The sequence below is a fragment of the Gallinula chloropus genome (genome assembly GCF_964237585.1).
Source record: "Gallinula chloropus genome assembly, chromosome: Z".
NCBI classification, from domain to species: Eukaryota; Metazoa; Chordata; class Aves; order Gruiformes; family Rallidae; genus Gallinula; species Gallinula chloropus.
In genome coordinates, this window is record NC_140089.1 from 25,087,560 (window position 1) to 25,107,494 (window position 19,935).

The 19,935-nt window shown below is 37.7% G+C and overlaps 1 protein-coding gene across 1 annotated transcript in view; it reads right to left on the reverse strand.

The window, feature by feature from the left end:
* Window positions 1-19,935, reverse strand: part of KCNN2 (potassium calcium-activated channel subfamily N member 2) — a gene marked incomplete at both ends in the record, with an annotated part of 70,825 nt that overhangs the window by 5,127 nt on the left and 45,763 nt on the right. The window contains 3 exons of the mRNA XM_084278303.1: window positions 1,887-2,014; window positions 4,423-4,533; window positions 18,279-18,420. Coding sequence (XP_084134429.1) covers window positions 1,887-2,014; window positions 4,423-4,533; window positions 18,279-18,420 — 381 coding nt within the window. The remainder of the gene's footprint in view (window positions 1-1,886; window positions 2,015-4,422; window positions 4,534-18,278; window positions 18,421-19,935) is intronic.

Here is a 19,935-nt window from a genome sequence, read left to right on the forward strand (position 1 = left end):
GAACATGCTCAAGTGCACGCGCGAGCACACACACACACAGAATAAATAGAAAATTCAAAATGTTAAGAAACAACCTTTGCAATCAAGGATTCAAGTCCAGCAAAGGATTCACAGGACAAGCCATCCTCTATCTCAGAACCTCTACCACTCCTTCCCGCTTCCCAATTCTTTAAGCTAAGGAGGATGACCAAACTGGGAAAATACACACTTTTTATATCCATATAAAAATGCCTTGACTTTTGGCATCTTTTTATTCCTCCAAGTATTTCTGCAATAGCACAGTAACATTTAATCCTGAAAGTTTGCTGAAGATAGTAATCATGGTTTATAGAATAATTCATTAACTCCTTACCTAACCATTGCTTTAAAACATTGATTTGAAACAGAAAAACAAAGACTGTTACACTTATTTACTAATAGGAAATACGATAAACTAGCCTTCCCTTCCTGTCTTTCCTGTAAGACAACACTTAGGTGCTCTTTTCATGATGGATTCTTTCCTCACATCTCCTCACAGGTTGGTTCAGACACAGACCCACACTCAAAAGTCAACAAAGGATCAATCCAAAATTAAACTTACTTAATTTACCTACATCTTCCCAGTATCTCATGAAAACTAATTTTGTAGACTGTACAAATGGCTGCCTCAGGCTGGATGAGGACATCAAACAGAACAAATAGTAGCATGGGTATTGATCATTCCCCAAGAAGAGTCGATGGTTTCTGGTGACAAAATATCTTTTCTTTTCCCCATGTAGTGCAAGGAAGACTAGCTGAATCACTGTGCAATTCTGCTGGTTTTGATGTGCTTTGTGACAAATATGTATTATGAATTTTATATAAATGCTGATGGTCTGTCAATACCACAATTCAGCTTAATCTTGCTACTGGTTACAGTTCTCAGGTTTGTTTTCAACCCTTTAAGTTTTCAGTAGAGGGGAAGAATTCAAGGGTTCATGTGCTCAAAGGTCATGCAACTGTTGGCATATACTCCCATTTTCTAGACTTCAGGGGTCATGACTGACAAACAAAGGCTTGATTTTATGCACTGAGAACATGTGGTGGAGACATCATAGAATTATAGTATTATTAAGGTTGGAAAAGACCTCCAAGATTATCTAGTCCAACTGTCCCCCTACCGCCTATATTACTTAATAAACCATGCCCCTAAGTACCTCATCCGATCTTTCATTAAAGACCCTGAGGGATGGTGATGCCACCACCTCCCTGGGTAACAACTTCCAACGCCTAACCACCCTTTCTGAGAAGAAATTTCTCCTAATTTCTAGCCCGAAGCTCCCCTAGTGCAACTTGCAGACATTCACTCTTGTCCTATCGCTACTTATCTGTGAGAAGAAGTTCCTAATTGCCGTTGGGCTCCACAATGACGCTTGATGCATATTCCTTTAATTGAACACTACATACATGCTCAGAAACTCTTTTCTTTCACATCATTCTGACTTTAAATTATAAAAACTTCTACTACAAATGAAAAGTTTTAAATTTTCTTTGTCTATTGCAGCTTGTACCTTAATACCTATATAACAGCAAATACTAACAAAGAATAGTCTCAGTGACCAAACACAAAAAAAAGTCTTAGATAATTCAAGAAGCATGAGAAACTTGTAAAATCATAAACAAGATCAAATTACCCTATATTGGACACACACAGCCAGTTTTTTTTTTTTTAAACAGGTCATATAGTAAAACCTGATTTTTGACTTACTCTTAGAGAAAACTCAACCTCAAGAGCAATGTTCTAGGAAGAGAGTGGGGGTGGAGAGAAGGGAGGGGGCAGGATGGGACATAGAGACTTAGATGTGAGGGAGAGGGAACTTAAGAGTGAAAACATCTGGAGAGGAAAATCAAAACAAAATAGTACTTACTGATGAATAGCTTGCAAGAATTTGCGTTGATGTTTCCTTACTTTTGCATGGTCTATCTTTTTAACCAGCTTTGTGTTTTTATAAATTAACCATGTTTCCCTGAGTACATTGGCTGCTGCATTTTTCACCTGTTTAATAAAAGAAAAACATAAAAGTGGCATTATATCATGTTTTTGCTTTTCTGGTATAAGTTCCTCCTAAAGCACTTAATACCCTGCCTAACTGTGGGAAGTGGGAAATCAAGGAGCTGCAGCAATGAGGGCAGAAAGCAATAAATGGACCAACGGGACTGTTGGGAAATTGAATTAAAAGTTAAATATTGGCACCAGCTCTCTTTGTGTCTGTGAATACTTTATCCCACTGTTTGCTGTTTATGGCAATATAAATTACAGTGAGAAAATACTAATGCATTATCTCTATGGTAATTAAATAAATGTATCTAACAGGGTCATAAAATATGTCTTGTTCTGGGGTTACTACCTCTTAATCCTCTTCACAATTTAACATTCTTTTAAATTTCCAACACTGTTTCACCATTTTTATGTTGTTTACATTTTTATTCTTGTCTCTTTTTTACCATTCTCCATGGAGATGAAAAAACAAACCTAGTCAATTTATGTGGTCAGTCTTCTATTTCGTAAGTGCTTTGATTTTTTTTGCTTTGCTTTGTTTTGTTTATGTTAATGAAGCTTTCATTAAAATGTTAGAGTATGTACAGTTCCTTCTTAGTCCCTCCAAAATTTTCAAGAATGCTTTAATAGAGCAGACAAAAAATTTCAATACAATATTGAGTGATGACAGGTTACTTGCAAAAGAACACTATCCTCACTGTACTGTTTTCTCTCCCTGCAACTTCATACCATTCCAGTCACTATAGCTAAGCTAAGTCAATGTCTCAGTAAAGGAATGCCATGCAGTAGCTCTTCCCAGCAAGAGGTCCTCACCTTATACCTGGAGAAGTGTTGGAGAATTTTGGGCCTGACTTCAGTGGAAGCACAATCACATTTTAGAGACCTCCTCACAGTTTTTTCCTAGTCATTGCAATTCCACACGATATGGCTCTCTTCAGGCTGTGAGGAAATCTTTCTGGTATCTGGGTAACTGATACCAGATGCTCTGATGTGAATCTCAGATTTGTTTGCTTAGTTTGCTTTTCATGTGCTTTGAGTTTCATCAATTTGAAGCTACAAAGCACCACTTGGATACAGTATTAGACTAATATGTAGACCTATATGAAGGATAGCTGAATAAAATAACTTCAAAAGGCACAAATGAACACCAGATTCAAAATCTGGCCAATCTTCATGAAACCTTTTTCCCTCCTAACAGCCATTTTGAGCTGAGTTGTCAGATCACACTAGAAAAGTGCCTGCATTAGGAAGGGACAAATTATCTGTGGTCTACTATCAACAAGACCTTAACTGGCTACAATAAGGGTGTAAATCAACAAGTTCATATCAACACTTCAAGACAGACACCCTTTAAAATACCTGTATAAGAACTGCCTTTCCACCCATCCTTAGTCTTTCCCCACTGTGACTGCTTAGGGGAGTTACAGGCTATTAGTGGTGACCAGAACAGAAACAAGGAGGCCAGCACAAGCACAGTGGTCTGCCAATGTGTCCTGGAAACATGGTGTGCAGAGACATGACACATCTCTCTGCAGCACAGGACCTGTGGCAGAGCAGCACTGCACTGCTGCAAAGAGGTGGGCTGAGGCAGACAACTTCCTTTCAGCCTGGAGCAGAAACATGGTTTCAGCTCAGGCATTGACATCCTTCTCCACTCATCACTAAGGACAAGATCTGCTGAGTTCCTGTTGTGACTGGAAAGGCCTTCCACTCTCTAATGGCTGTTCTCAGTAATGAAGATTAAACAAGTTGCGGCGAGCAAAGCTCCTACTCATTTTCTGGTTTTCTCAACACTGACCTGTTTTAATTCTATTGCCTTGCTTGCTGAATTTTCATTCAAAGTTTATTGAATTCTAGAGAGCTTTTAAAAATAATCTCTTCTAAAAATATTATTATTTACAATCTTTCAAGGCACTTCAGTACTGTGTGCCGCTAAGTAAACCCTGTGTTAAGTATACAAAGCAATTGGAAAGGCTATCTCATTCACCAACTACAAATATGTCTTTTTCTTAAGAACACCCTCCCTAGCTTGGAATCATTGTATGTATCAGGCATTTCATGTATTTTAGCTACAAAGCCTTTATCTATTCCTCTCATATGCTGCATGAATTTTTTTTAAATTTAACGTAACACTAGTTTCACAGCATTTAACTCTTGGTTAGACCAATTATTTTACAGCTGCAAGGACCCTCTAAAGAAGAGTATTCAAATCTCCAAATTCTACTCAGAACTCGCAGTTGGCCTCAATTCAGAGAAAAGTATAAGGCACTCAATTCATCCTCCTTGCCAAATCACACCCATGAAAAGGTTCGGTAGGACAATGGAGCAGGAAGCTATTTAAAGCAAACACAGAAACAAATTAACACACATTTCCTTTTCACTTGTAAATATAAAGTGTGACTTACTCTTTTAGTTAGCTGGGTGTCCATCATGAAATTATGCACATGTTTTTCAGCTTTGGTAAGTTCTAACTTCCTTGCCACCACAGCTACCACCAGTGCAGTGCACCCAGCACCCTGAAAACAATAAAACAGACCCCCCAAGATGTTACTACTGCATTTTGCACAGTTTTTTAGTGGAGGTTTCTCCTTTGTTGTAGAAGTATGGCAGGTATCAGGAGATTCATCCCGGTAAATATAGTGAACAATCTACAGCTATTTCACTTCAGAATAAGAGGAAAAGTCGGTAATTACAGGCTGGTGAACTGTCAAGGCATCAAAATAATCAGTAAGCAGCATCATTTGGAAGTACTGCTTTTTTTTTCTGCAGAGGTTGAAAACTTGAACACATCCCATTTCTAGTCCACGAACAAAGGGGGTGATCAAAACAACTTACACAACCCAGAATATTAGTAAATAAATACAAAATACCCTGTTCTTAACAATTATCTCCAGGTTATAGTAACTGCTGAAGTGGAAGTAAGATTAGATTAGTATTTAGCATATAAAAAGAAATTTGGATTTTCTGTAGGTCTTAAAAATAATTATTAATTTAATATGTAATCACTTTAGTACACTTCCCTGTTGTTCTTCAAGATCTTTTTGTATGGTACTTGTTTATCTTATTACCATTTAAAACAGCACACATGCACAAGACTACTTCTTCAAAACCTGAATGAAGAAAACATCAATTCTCTAATTTTGTACTGCATATATGTATGTGTATGCATGCATATACACAGACATGCATGTTCACAACAGGACAAAGCGAGTATGTAACTGCCCTTTGGCATAACTGTGCCTTTATCAGCATCACAAAGCTAGTTTTTTCTTGGGAGAAGGAAAAGAGACTAAAATGAGCCAGGTAGTGAGAAGCAACATCTATTAAATGCATCTAGAGATGTCATTTACTTTATGCTATTAATAAATTCTGCTGCGTTAGTTACGAGGGTTTTTAACAGATATTGAGTGGTGTTGTGGGTTTTTTTTAAGTACAAAAAACACATTAAATATGTGAGGCTGGGTTTAACTTGCAGGTTCACCTCAATCTAGTTGTTATTGCACCCATATCAGTTACTCTCCAATATAAAGCAATCTCTCATGCACATTGGAGCTTACTACATTTTCATCTGCTGAGCTTTCTTCTACTTTTTCTCTATTTACCCTATTAAATTACAGTTTTCCTATCTCTCCTAATTTATTCTTTTTCCATTCCTCACCCCTGTAACTGCTTCATTCTCAAAAAGATCCAGAAGAATTCTCTGACTTTAGCTTCCAAAATACAACTCCCATTAATGAACACATAGAGACCATAAAATAAATTAACTCACTGGAAACTCTTATTCACAGTGTCCTTAAAAAAATACAATAAAATAAAAAAACATCTCTGATCTCTGCTTACTTACCAAGGTATCCAATGAATTTGGCCAAAGTCTCCAAAAATTTAATTCTCCAATCCCTTGGTAGATTGTTCCAGGAAATCCATCTGCTCCCTCACAAACACCCAGTTCTCACCTATCAAAGCTTCTATCCCCAGCAGCTCTTAGCATTCCCTTGAATGAGTCCCTTGAAATTTTGCTGCATCTCCTGCTTTTATCCTGTCCTCAGCATTAACCTTTCCATCTTTGCTGTTCCCACTTCCTCTGCCTTCCTGCCCTGCACCAACAGAAGTTATGGAAATTCATCTGAAGTCTTGCTCTCTCCTTGGCTTCTCCAGATTCCCCTAAGACTTAAAAAGAAAGAAGACAGCCAATGCAGCTTAAGGCTGAGCACTTCAGAAATGCACCAAGCCTTCTGAGAAGAGGACTAGTCAGGAGATGCTGTCTATCTGCCCAGAAAACATCCTGCATATGATGGAGGGCAGCAGGGAAGCGCTAATACGCAGAACACCTCTCTGTGGGCAAATAACTGAATTACCCCATACAATAGCAAGAACAGAAAGAGAAAAGTAGACGTATTTTGGCCCAGTCTGTTCAGGATAACTGAGACCAGATGTTGATTTAATGACATAATTTGAGTTCTGCCTGCTTAGAGCAAGAACGCTAAAACAGAATGAGCTTATAAATACAGACACCACTAACAAAGTGGCACAAAAGAACTGTTATACCAGATTGACAGGGGAGGTAAATATTAGATCCCCCATTCCCAGACCTCTCCCCACGCCCCCCCCCCCCCAAAAAAAAAAAAAGGCAAAAAGCAAAAGCTAAGAGGAACAGTAAAGGGCAAAATGAATTTAGTTTTATCTGAAGTTATTCCCACTGTTGTAATTAACTCTTGTGTTTTGTCCAGAGAGGCACAGAAGTTATAAGGGCCAAACGCTGTTTAGAACAGTATCTCTGTATCTCACATGAAAGACACTGCCTGCAGCAACAGCATACCATCACCAGCAAGTTATGACAACCACCTCTATGGTATGTACACACTACTATCTTCCTTATCTCCCAACAGCCTACTGAAACTGCAGTGTAGTCTAGATTCAGGTTACCCCCTTGGCTTTGTGGTATGATGGTAAATCAGCATATCAAAATGAGCTCCTTTTGCATTTCTGCAAAAGATGGAAGTATTTCATTATCTGCAAGTTTACGTTTCTCAGTATTTTGAAGGAAAACAAGTTACAATCATTCTTTAAACAACTTATAGAAATAAGATTGAAATTACACCTAAAGTATGTCATGTTAATTAATATTTTATGTTACATTGCTCTGCACCACTATATGGCTCCCCTAAAGATCCTTAAAAACACTAAAAGTGAGAATTATTCCAAATTACAGAAATTATTTAAAGGAAAGAAGAATTAATTTAAAATGGTAGCATTGTAAGCATCATACTTGCCATGCTTTTGAATATCCTGATTCATGTAAAAATCAGTAACAAGAATCCAATAAATTCATGCTCATATACACAGGGTTTTTTCTTGCATCAATACTACATAATGTAGTAGCTACATTTCTATTCAAGTTACTTAGGCTAAGTAAAAGTACCACAATAATTATTTCAACTGCAAAGACTCCTTTGAGAGTAAAATTCTAACAAGTCTTATATTACTTCATTTTATAATTTCCAATAAGATCACTTTTATACAGTTTACAGGAGTAAACTATATAAACAGAATCACTGCTCCAAGCTCTTGCTTAACTTTTATATATCATATAAATGGAAATGAAAAAAGACAGGGATGTATATATTTTCAAGTATCTGTTTGGAATTTGCACTCCTCAGTCAGCTCCCTCTCTGTCCCTTGCATGACAGATTTTTTTATAATGCATTTTGGTTTGGTAAGCAGCCTGATTTTAAGGGCATTTATGACTTCCAGGATGCCATAATTTGAGGAAAAAGAAAATGTAAGAGTTAATATTCATAATTTTCCTCGTCAGCCAATTTGAGTTTTAGATATACATACATATATACATCTGAAAGACACTATCTAGTACCCCAGTGAACACTCTATTCAATGTATGGCTAAAGTGAAATATAAGAAAATAAGTGCTGGATTCAAAAGAATTAAAAGGCATCAGTTTGTGTTAGTTAGTAAATATTCATAACTATATAAACCAGATCTAAAAGGTCTGACAAGACTATTTCAAAAAAAGGGGAAAATTGCTAAAGATTTTCATTAATTCATTCTGACTATTAAGATCTTCAGTGATTTTAGACAAATTTGAAAAAGAGGCAACTCAGCTTTCTCAAAGTTAGAGAATTCTTTTTCTGTGCATAAAAGTTTTGTATGTGACCACATATAATGAATCATTAAACAATTACAAGCTGTGTTGACAATTTAGACACAGCTATTAATAGACCTGAACACAAATTATTACAACACACAGAGCGTAAGGAACTTGGGCAAACCAAAGTTAAAAGTGTGATTATATCACAATTATATCCATTAATTTGATTTCTTTCAACTACTCTATGACCAATGGTTTGCTAACAACCAACCATTTTAAAAGCTGATATGCCTGATTTGTTCTGTTTTCCAGAAAGTATGAACAGTCTGAACAAACTTATCTACCAAACCAGGAGAAACCCTGAAAGACCAGATTTAAAAATGGACTTCTCTAAAATTACAACATCAGAAGTCCATGATGAGTGAGCAATCCTATTATCTGTTTGCAAGGATCTGCAGGTGAAGCACATGAACCTAATCCTGAAAGTAGAGTTTTTCTTGCTTGATATGAAATGGTGTCTACTAGTCTTCAGTAAAAGAAAGAAGTCTAAAAAGAAACACATGACATCCTCCGTCTTTCAGTTGGGCAAAGCAACAAGCATTGGACTGCACAGTGACATCAGTTTTCTGATGGTGATGTAAAATTTGCATTTGTGAGCAGTACAATCCTGAAATGTAAGATTTACAGCCATTTACATTGGACAGAATTCACCTTGACTGTTTAGCTGTTTTCCACTACAAAAACATTTTGACGCCTCTGCAAACAACTTTAGTACATTCTTCATTTCTTTAATTTTAAACATGCTGCTCCTGTTCAGGACAAAGAAAGATACCTTAAGTTCAAATGCTCTTGCAGGTACACAACAGTCTGGGGAAGTCCTCATTCAATACTGTCTTTTATGCCTAGCATCCAAAGTTGTCCTTATAGAAATAAGGATGTTAGACTCACATATGTCTTAGATACTTGTTTAACACTAGTTGGCTAATTATTTTCTCAGTTACAGAAGACTGAATGATGACTGATATTCCTCAGAAAAATTAATGGAAGAACAGACTGAGTTGAGGGAAAAAATAAAATGTCAAGAGGCATTGTCTTTTTGACATCAAGCTCATGCTATTTGAAAACAGCAAGAGAAGAAAGTTTAAATTAATTGTATTTGAGGTTATACTTTAGATTTAGCAACTGAACGAAACGTTTAAACACATCCTTGAGAGCAAAATAACTATTACTTGGTATATATTCCACTTTATTCTTAAGCATCATAAACTGCAACTTTCCCTGTCCATCCATAGTCTCTCTTCTTGGTACTTAGTTCCAAATTATTACAATCTTCTTTTCATCTGCTATAAAAAGCAGATTATTTCTTTCTTAGCCATATCAGAGATTGCTGCGATTTTTTTTCTTTGTTTATGCTTTTTACTGTTACTCTGCTTTGTGTTCCTTCTCTATGGCATCACATATAAACATTTCCTCTCAGTTGCAGTGTTTTATGACTCGAGGCTCTTCCATCTCATCAGTATGGAAGCAATGGATTTGAGCTCTAATAAGCCCTTCCAGACAAAATCTCTTGACTTTTGAAGATGTCCCTGGAAACACATACAAATCTAATGGTAGTATTCTTTCAAATTCCTCCCCTTCTTTTTTAGGATATTACCAAAGAGCCTAGCAAAACCAGTGAAAGATGCTTAAGATTCTGGTGTGCCAAGACCACATGTTTGATCCTACATGATGCCTCATTGTTCTCCACTCTCTTTGCTACACAGAGATTGTAAACTGTTCAGGAATTTGGACTACATATTTAAACTGCCTTTAAAAAGTTTTGATAATCAATAGTATCAGGTGTTAAGAGTCCTTAACTGCAGCAATGTAAGCAACAATAAAAAAAGAAGGTAGGTCTCCATTAGCAAATTATAGCACATCATGATACTAAACCTGACTGCCTGTTTTTTTATTCAGCTCCTGGTGCAGTTCACCAAAAACTATTTGTCAATACACTTATTGCATGCTCTATCAGCTGAGATGTCATTAGCAGACTAATCACAGTCCCCTGTCTTCCTCTTCACTGACGCAGCCAACCCTGACCTTTCTGCTGTTATCACCAGAACCACCAGACCAAAGATGACTGAAAGTTGCAACAGAGAAGTTTACTTTACGGTAAACCACAGCAGACATAGCCACAGCAGGTAGAGGGAAAAAGGTGCACAAAGGATCTGATGAGGGTGAGGTATGAACAAACATTTTAGCTGAAAGTCACTGTCAGCATTCGTTTACTGGATGGGAAGGGAAATGCAGTCTTAAGTGCTGTAGTTGTCACAGAATTGTCCTGCTGTGCTTGCTTTTGGCTGAAAGTTCGTTGCCAAACTTCTTGCTCATTTCCCTTGGGATCCACTGAGTGAGACAGAAGGTCTGTTTTGCAGACATATGGTTCTGGTGGGAAATTTAGCACTGCACCAGAAAAGGTCCAACATTCATCTTGCTGCTATGCATAAAACTAAAATCCTGTAAGAATTTAAACAGAAACTGTCTCCATTTGGGTATCTAGAAGTTGGGCATACAGGACCACCAGAGAAGAGGAACAAAACATCATTAAAGAAACCCTCTCCAAAACAAGCAATGCAGAAGTTGAGGGAGGAATCCATCCACTAGACAGAAGCTAGAGAAATGGTGTTGTATAAACGTGCCTTTGCATTTGTCATTGTTTACTGGGAGAGATATGTAACCTTGCAACACTGAAACAAAATAGGATGAATAATGAATAAGACAAGAACAACTATGCCATCTCAGCCAAAAAGGTGAACTAAAATAGGTTGGTATTATTTATACTTTCATAGATTTAATACTTTTCTGGCTTCTGCTGTCATCAATAGAGTTTGTCTGCACCACAGATAGAATTTTACTACGATGTTCAACTTTGCAGATGAGCAGATTCTGTTACTTCTAACGGGTCTACAGGGTTTTTAGCAATGTTGCAACAAAAAAAAATTACAAAGAGCATTAAATGTCATATACAAATAGATTAAGTAACCTCAAAGTAATGAGTAGTGGAGATGAAGTAAACTTTTCTTGAGTAATACAAGCTGGGAACTGGGAAAGGCTTCTGGGACAGTACAGAAAGTGATGATGTATAAAATGAATGCAATCTCTCTTTGACAGGGGAACCTCAAATGATAGTTGTATTACTCCAGAGAAGCCCAAGAATTGAGTGGCTGGGCTCCTGGGAAACCTTCCATGGTCCTAACAGCTGAACCCCCCCTGGCAGTTTCTGCCAGTGTGTAAAATAACTTCTGGCTGAGAAAAGAAGTGAAATGTGATTTCACTAAACTAGCAGACTCAAGAGCCTCCAATGCTGGTGAGAAGCATTACTTCAAGACGATGGCGATCAATGATGTTCTCATCCAACACCTGTGTTTTAAATACAAAAGTTTCATGACAATATCTATGAATACTGAATTTCTCTTCCTTTATTTCAGTGAGAAATTTCATCCCAAAAATCTGTAGCCATAAAACAACCCCAAACTATGATCTTCTCCTTAAAAAAGTCTCCGTTTTGGCAATCTGGTGTGCTGGAACAACTGCAGTAGAGGAGCTGAAGAGTTTCAGAGCAGCCCAACTTTTAATAGCTTCAACCCTAATAATTCAAGCATCATTAACTGTCTTCTTCATATTACATTTCTGGTTGATGCACTGTACAGTTAGGCTGTATAATGTTAAAAGGAATAAACACAATCTGTTCTGAATGCTGACATCACTTATATTTGTTATTGAATTCCCAGAACCAGCTGGATTAGATTCTACTATATATCTGAGGTATGGACATGAAAAGCTACTGATCTGCATGAAAGGCTTTTCCTATTTTCCTGTACTCTCAGGAGAGTAAAAACTGACCCGTGTATAGACTTTTTAAATTCCTCTAGTAGGTTTCTCCACAAAACTGTTCACCTACATTGCTCTGACCTTTTACTACCAGATACTAGAAATGATAAAAATTATTATAGATTTTTTTATAAATGTGAAAATGTTCTAGGTAAACCTTTAAATAGCAATATAATCTATTATTTTTTACTGTTATTACAGAAAATTGAGTTGCTTCTATCAGTTCAACCTCAGTATTCACCAGCCCTAGCCACACTGCCCAAGTGGCAGAAGCCTAAGCCAGGAACTAGAAGAATGAAGAACCACCCACTGTAAGAGGCGATCTAGTAAAAGACAATTTAAGGAATCCAAAGGGGCACAAGTCCATGGGACCTCATGAAATGGATCCATGACTCCTCTGGGAACCTGTACATGAAACTGCCAAGCAACTACCCATCATATTTGAGAAGTCACAGCAGTCCAGTGAAGTTCCCACTGACTGGAAAAGGGAAACATAATCCCCATTTGTGAAAAGGGTAAAAAGGAAGGGCTGCCATCCAGAGAGCTGGAGATGGGGGCCTGCATGAAATGTATGAAGTTCAACAAGTACAAGTGCAAGGTCTTGCACATGGGTTGGGACAATCCCAAGAACAACTATAGGCTGGGCAGAGAATGGGTTGAAAGCTACCTAAAGGAGAAGGACTTGGGCATGTTGGTGGATGAGAAGTCTCATGTGACCCAGGAATGTGTGCTTGCAGCCTAGAAAGCTGACCATATCCTGGGCTGCATCAGAAGTGTGACCAGCTGGTTGTGGGAGGTTATTCTCCCCGCCGCTATAGTGAGGCTTCACCTGGAATACTGCATCCAGCTCTGGGGTCCCTATTGCAAGGAAAAGAAGGACCTGTTGGAGTGACTCCAGAGGAGGGCCATAAAGATACCAGAGGGCTAGAGCACCTCTCCTATGAAGACAAGCTGAGAGAGTTAGCCTTGTTTAGCCTGGTAGAAGGGCTCCAGGGAGACCTTACTACAGCTTTCCAACATCTGAAGGCAACCTATAAGACAGGTGGAGAGGAACTGTTTACAAGGGCTGATAGTGATATGACAAGGTGGAATGGCTTCTAAGCTGAAGAACGGTAGTTTTAGATTAGATATCCAGAAGAAATTCTTCACTATGAGGGTGGTCAGGCTCTGGACCAGGCTGCCTGGAGAAGTTGTGTATGCCTCCTCCCTTGGGATGTTCAACGCCAGGTTGGATGGGGCTTTGGGCAACCTGGTCTAGTGGAGGGTGTCCCTGCCCACGGCAGTGGGTTGGAACTAGATGATCTCTAAGATCCCTTACAACCCAAATTATTCTGTGATTCTACGATTATTCTGTGAACCTTATCTATCCACCCACAAACCAGTATGAGTCCTAATCATACCTTTCCAGCTCCTTGAGTAAAATTTAAAATACATTTCTGTGTTTCACAAATATTCCTGTGTTTCTGCAACTCATTACAGAACTAAGTAATGTAAACAGAAGTTTTCAAAAAAGATCCCACAGTACTTTAGGCGCTATTATGCAAAATAATCTGTGACCTTCTTGTAAATTACCCATGGAAGTTTCTAGAACATGACTTTCATGTTTCATCACTCCAATGTGAAGTTTTGAAGTGTAACTTCTTTTTCACGAATCATCCCAGAAGACCTGCCGCCAATGTTAACTATAGAATTAGGATCTGTTTTCTCTTTTACTTGCAATCTAGTAACTATTAAATTCCAAAGAAATTACAGCTAAAATTTTGTTACCAACAAAATCAGATGGTTAAAAACTGTAATATTGTAGGTTCCTCATTCCTCTTGTACACTTCTTCACATCTGTTGGTAAGACCAGCCTGAGTCTAAGATAAAACTGCATGCACAAACACCCCAGTTTAACCTTAAATAGAGTCCTCTCTTCTCAGAAACAACTCAGCCTCATCACAGTGAAAGCTACAGCATAAGAAACTTTAAAATCAGATCTGATACATTTTTGGTTCACAATTTAGAACTAAGAAAAACTACTATCCCTAAGGCCAGATTGTACATGATGACTGCATGGTGACAGCTCTACTAAGAATTCTTCACCTACAGGAGTGATGTTCAAATATTGTAGTTAAAAGATGCTAATTTAAATTTTCCAAAGGAAATATCTGATCTTGCCCACCTCTGTGATGTAAATTTTAGAGAACTTTCCTAATTTATTTGGCTCTTTCACAGGCTTAAAAATCTCTTTTGAATTAATTTTTATAACAGAAGCATTTAAGCTTTCTAACTGCTCCATTGGTGGTTGGCTCTGCAGGAAGATTCTGCATCCTTGGCTTTGCATCACACCATAAATGCACTAGGTCATCACATAATGCCCAATGTAAAAGGAATAGAGTCCTTTTGAGACCTTGCAACAAATCCTTGTATTCGGAGTCAGATGAATGGATTGCCATTATTTTATCTTGTATAGGTACAAAACCCTACAAACATCTGTAAAAATTATCCATCTCTCAGTCGATAATTACGTATCTTCCCACACTTGGCCCCTCCTTTCACTTCTACTAATTTCTACTTCCCTTCTTTATTTTTTTTTCATTATTATACTCCTAAAGCAAGGAAAATGTGGCAAATCACTCCAAGGTCCTAACTCCAAAAAAACACTAAGGAGGTAGAATTGCTGCTTGTATAGGCAGTTCCATTTTGCGCCAGCACCAACACAGTGCTCCATCTGCAGGGTCTGAGAGATCTGCTTGGATATGCACTGACAACCATGCATGGCGTCTTCAGTGGGCAGACAAAACTCCAACAAGCTGCATGACATGGTGAAGACATCATAGGCCTCCCCATCTTCTCTATACCCTGCTCTGATATGTGTCAGCACTCACATGTCTATCCATTATACTCTTGCAGACCTACCTAACATATACAGAGGGCAAAGGACACATTTGCTATCTGATTTATAGTCTACCTGACTCATCGTCTACTACTGCTGCCCAGTGAAATCTCATTGCCAAAACACTGACAGGTAATGGAGTTGAGATACCCAGTTCAGTTCCACTTGCCTGTCTGCAAAATGCCTCTGCATCAGCCCATGCCACCAACTCCACCAACTCTGTATTGCACTGTATCAGTATTTTCACTAAGGTTTCACATACTTAAGTGCTTTCCTAATTTTTTCTAATACATTAACCAGACTTCTTTGCTGTCTTACTCTTAATAACTCTCTAGGCTTTTTACCTTTTTGTATAATCTGAATCTGTATAAAGATTTCCCTATGTCCCAGCAGTGTGCACTGGCAGAATTTAAAAGATGTCACTTGAACCAGTGCCTGAAGATAGCAGTAGCTGCAGTTTCAATACCCAGCACAACTTCATGCCATCAGCAGATTGCATAAAATCTACTTCCCAGGCTGGAGAGCAATGCTAGCTCAGCCCAAGCAGTCTAATTTCCATCACACATAAAGAATTCCTCAGGTAGAAGCAGGAGGATAGCTGGGACACTGACATCAGGACACCAAAGTAGTCTTCCATGGGCCACCAGTTATGTAAAGCCAGTATTTACTCAAAGTCTCTTTACTGGTTTGTGTAACTACTCTTGCATTCACATGCATTTCTATTTACTCTCCTTTCCGTCTTTTTTAACAAGCACCTTATTCAAAAGCAAAATCCCAGTGGTATTTAGTATTGATCACGCTAATCCAACACTGTATTTGCTACTACAGATGTCAGTGAATCACATTTTCCCTCTTAAGATCACATACCTGGTTTGGTGTCTTTTAAGTAGCCCATCTACCACTTCTATTGAAACAAAAATTACAAAGTCTCTTCTTTTAGGATCATATGTTTTTCACAACAAACATTAAATTAGTTACTGTACAAGTATCAGAAGGGTATCGGGTTTTAAAAAACTATATTCAAGACCTATAAGCTTTTTGGTATTTCAGGTTAGAATGGAAGATTATCATTATGATATTCGTTGTTGCATACTTTGTATCTTTCAGATACTTTATTATTAAAAAAAAAAAATAAAAGAGTCATTTCAGCACCTAACTTTCTCTTATTGGTCAATAATTTCTTTCTCAAAAATTGTGTTTGCCAGGGACGTATTGTGGATGTCCTTAAAAACGCAAATAGGGATCCAGCGTTCAGAATTGTTTTACCTGTTACTACACACTGGCTACCTGTCTCGTTTTTTGGTTAAGAATGCTTTTTGTCTCTGGAGATATTTATTCTGACCTCAATACTACGAGATACTGATTGAAGCCTTCATGCTTCCAAAGCATCTGCAGAATTTTTAATTATAAAAACCAGTCAAAGACATGAAGATGTGTATCATCCATACATTTTACAAGTCTAATTGTCAACAGAATCTATTTCAGTTGTGAGAAAGAAATGCCATGTGTGCAAATGGTAAGATTAACAAGTACTTCAGTTTTTCACCAAAGCAGTGGAAGCAACCACCATAAGTATTTTTATATCTGAATTCAAATGGTACTGTCACAAGCAAAATGACAAATACATAATTTCAGCTTCGGTGTGGTTCATTCAGAGGAGTACAGAATAACAGTTGCAATAATCTGGCATATGTTTTTCTGATTTTATTTTTTCCTTGTTTTCATCACAATAAAACCAGAAGCCTACTCAGAGCTACTCAAAATAACAGTCCAGATGCTGTTATCATTTGCACTAGCATAAATGTAATAGCAGTCTGAAACCCGCAGATGATTAGTATCAATACTACTATTCCCACTGCACTTCTTCAGGGCTTTGAAAGTCATAGGTTTGTGTTATTGTAAGTTTTTTTCATATGGAAATGTTGAAAAGTGGTGAACAATTTGAGTGAACAAAAAGATCTGACACCTGCATCATCATTCTGATTTCTGAAAAGTGCCTGGGAAGAAGGAAAGCTCTATAGCAGAGTCCTGCCCCCATTCGCCACATCCCCGTGGTAATACCTACTGCTTGTCCTCCTTTTTTTCTAATGAACTTATGACCATGTTTTATTCCCTCTGGCATCAAAATCCATCTCAGAAAGAGGAGCAAAGGCAAATACCCCAGAAGATGGCAGATTTGAGCTTAGCCAACGGCTTTTTAAAAAGCCTTCTGAGTCATTCTTCTGTTTACCAGCCATACCTTCCAACTACATCGCAAGCTTTGTATTTAAGGAGATATGCTGTTGCCAATACTGGAAAAATGTACTGGAAGGTTTTCTCAATAGAAGTCAATGACCTGAAACCTGTCTGATATTTAAAAAAGAAAAACAACTGGAAAAAAATTTTAAACATTACAAAAATGCATTGGTATACTTTACTCTTTGGACACAAAATACACCTTAAAAATTAAAATTTTCCCAAAACACCTGTTCAGAAGGGGCAACTATGTCATATAATTTGTTTTCACACAAAATCCCTATACACCCGTTTTAACAGAAGGCAGATATTGGAGCTGCATTACTTTTGATCAATGGTAAAAATTCAGAAACAAGCATTTATCTTACTGTCATATACTGTATATATGATGCTTGTTCTGCCTTTCTCACTCACAGGTACCTCACAAGTACTTACACTTATTGATACAAATAAAAGTGGCAGGGTCCAGAGATTTTTTTGCCTCTAATTTACTGTAGATATGCATAAATTACCCAGACATTATAATACACCAACTTACTCCCTAACTTTGACCAAATAGTGCAATACAGAAAAATTAAAATCAGACATTAAGTACAGTGAATAAATATATACTGAATATGAAAAGACTAACAACTGTTGCATTATATCAAGATAAGAAAAACTCACAGTGAAAACTGCACTACATAAATCCACTTAAAAGCAATGGAATGCTATGGATTGCATTTTATTAGACTTAAATAACGTAGAAAACTATGCTCATATAAAATGCTATAGGAGATTAGCCACCATCACATTTGTTATTAAATTAATTTTAAGAAACAAAAGTCTGTACTGTACACTGATTATTACTACTGGTCAAATTACATATGTCCAAAGATAGTGGCGATTACATGAGCCTTTAACATTTAATAAAACGGTCTATTGAGATTTTGAAGCTGCAAATTAAGCCAGGGTGGAATTTGTTTCTCTGTATTCCATTACACAGCTGCTAAATTTTACCTAGAGATGAAGAAACCCCTCCATTCCATTACCAAGAATGAAAGACCATGGGAACGGACTAAGTGCATGTATTCTACAAGTCAACTAATAAATATTTATGACTACCAAAAGTTTTGGGATTAATTGCAGCAAACTTAATCTCATATCCAATTACTAAACTCAGAAACACTTACCATGATTCCAGTGAGTAAACAGACTCCTTTCCCACAGTATGTATTAGGTACCATGTCACCATATCCAATGGATAAAAAAGTTATTGAAATCAACCACATTGCTCCAAGGAAGTTGCTAGTAACATCCTGTTGATCATGGTACCTGAAAAGAAAATAATTACTTTATCATGAAAATTTCTGATAAACTTTTGTGTTGTCAGAAAGAAATCTCATTAACTGGTTATTAAACCATTCTTGTATTTTGTAACTATTTTCTTTTTACAAGCAGCTATAAGGAATTAAATACAGTTCAAATACAATGACATCAGTAGCAAAGAAACAGAAAGTACAACAACAGTACCAGTAGTATAGATACTTAGGATGGTCTATAATTCAGTGAACTGTTAGCATTATTAAAATAGCAGAAAAAAAAATTAAATAAAATCTCATTATCAGGGGTGCAAGTCCTGCTAACTCTCTGCAGTGGCATAAAACATGAGTCTACTATAGGTGTTGCATTCTGAGATAAATATGAAAATCAGAAAAGGATGTGTTGGCAAGCAGAGAGCAGAGTACCTCTCCATCTACTTGGCCTAAAGTCTCTGATGATAAATCTAATCATGAACTATCACGTAAATGCTGACATAGACAACCTCAGATCTTCCTTCTCCTTTAACATGTTCAAGCTATAGAGAAAAGTATTCCAATTTGGTGCGGTGAGCAAACTTGCTAATAGGACATTCAACTCCTGCATCCAGGTCATTGATAAAGATATCAAACAGAACTGGCCCTGACGAACACCACTGGTGACTGGTCAGCAGCCAGGCGTAGCCCTGTTCACTACACCCATTGAGCTCTACCCTTAAACCAATTTTTCATCCACTGCACTGTGAACTTGTTCACCCCACAGCTGAACAACTTTTCCAGATGGATGCTGTAAGGGACAGCACCAGAGGCCTTACTAAAATCCAGAAAAACTACATCTGCCACTTTCCCTTTATCCACTAGCTGGGAGATCTTTACCTTAACTATAGCAAAACCTCCATTTTGCTTTGTCAGCTATTAAGTGTAATTTCCTGATGTGCCATTTATTGCCTTAGTTTTAACATTCTGGTAGAATATGTTCATTTTCTCCCTCAAAGAAAACAAGTTCGGTTGAATAATTCACATGACGTATACACCTAATCAACTGGGAAGCCATAAGGATGCATTTTAGGGCTAAAACACATTGTCACCACTCATCCTGTTGAGGAAAAATAGCTTAATATAGGTGGAATTGTGCTTCCTGGACAGAGTAGGCCTGCAACTAAGGCTATCTGTGGCAGCCACTGCAGCCTCAAGGCTGTAATAACCCCTGCAGCTGCTGTGAAGCCTCAGATGAGCTATCCATGCTGTTGGACACTCAAGGGTATTATTTTCACCAGTTCCTAAATCCATGTCTCACAGTGGGTCACAGAGGACCGTTAAGGAATTAGTTCACAAATCCAGAGCAACCTGCTTTCCACAACTGAAACAATTGATTCAGTTTTCTTCCTTTCTGGACCCCAGTCTCCACGACAGAGCAGGAATGCCATGTGAGCACAAAGACATTCCCAGGAAATACCCTGTTCTCTTCCCAGGAAATACCCTGTTCTCTCACTTGCAAGAAACTCACTGTAAATATCTGCAAAGTGCCTTA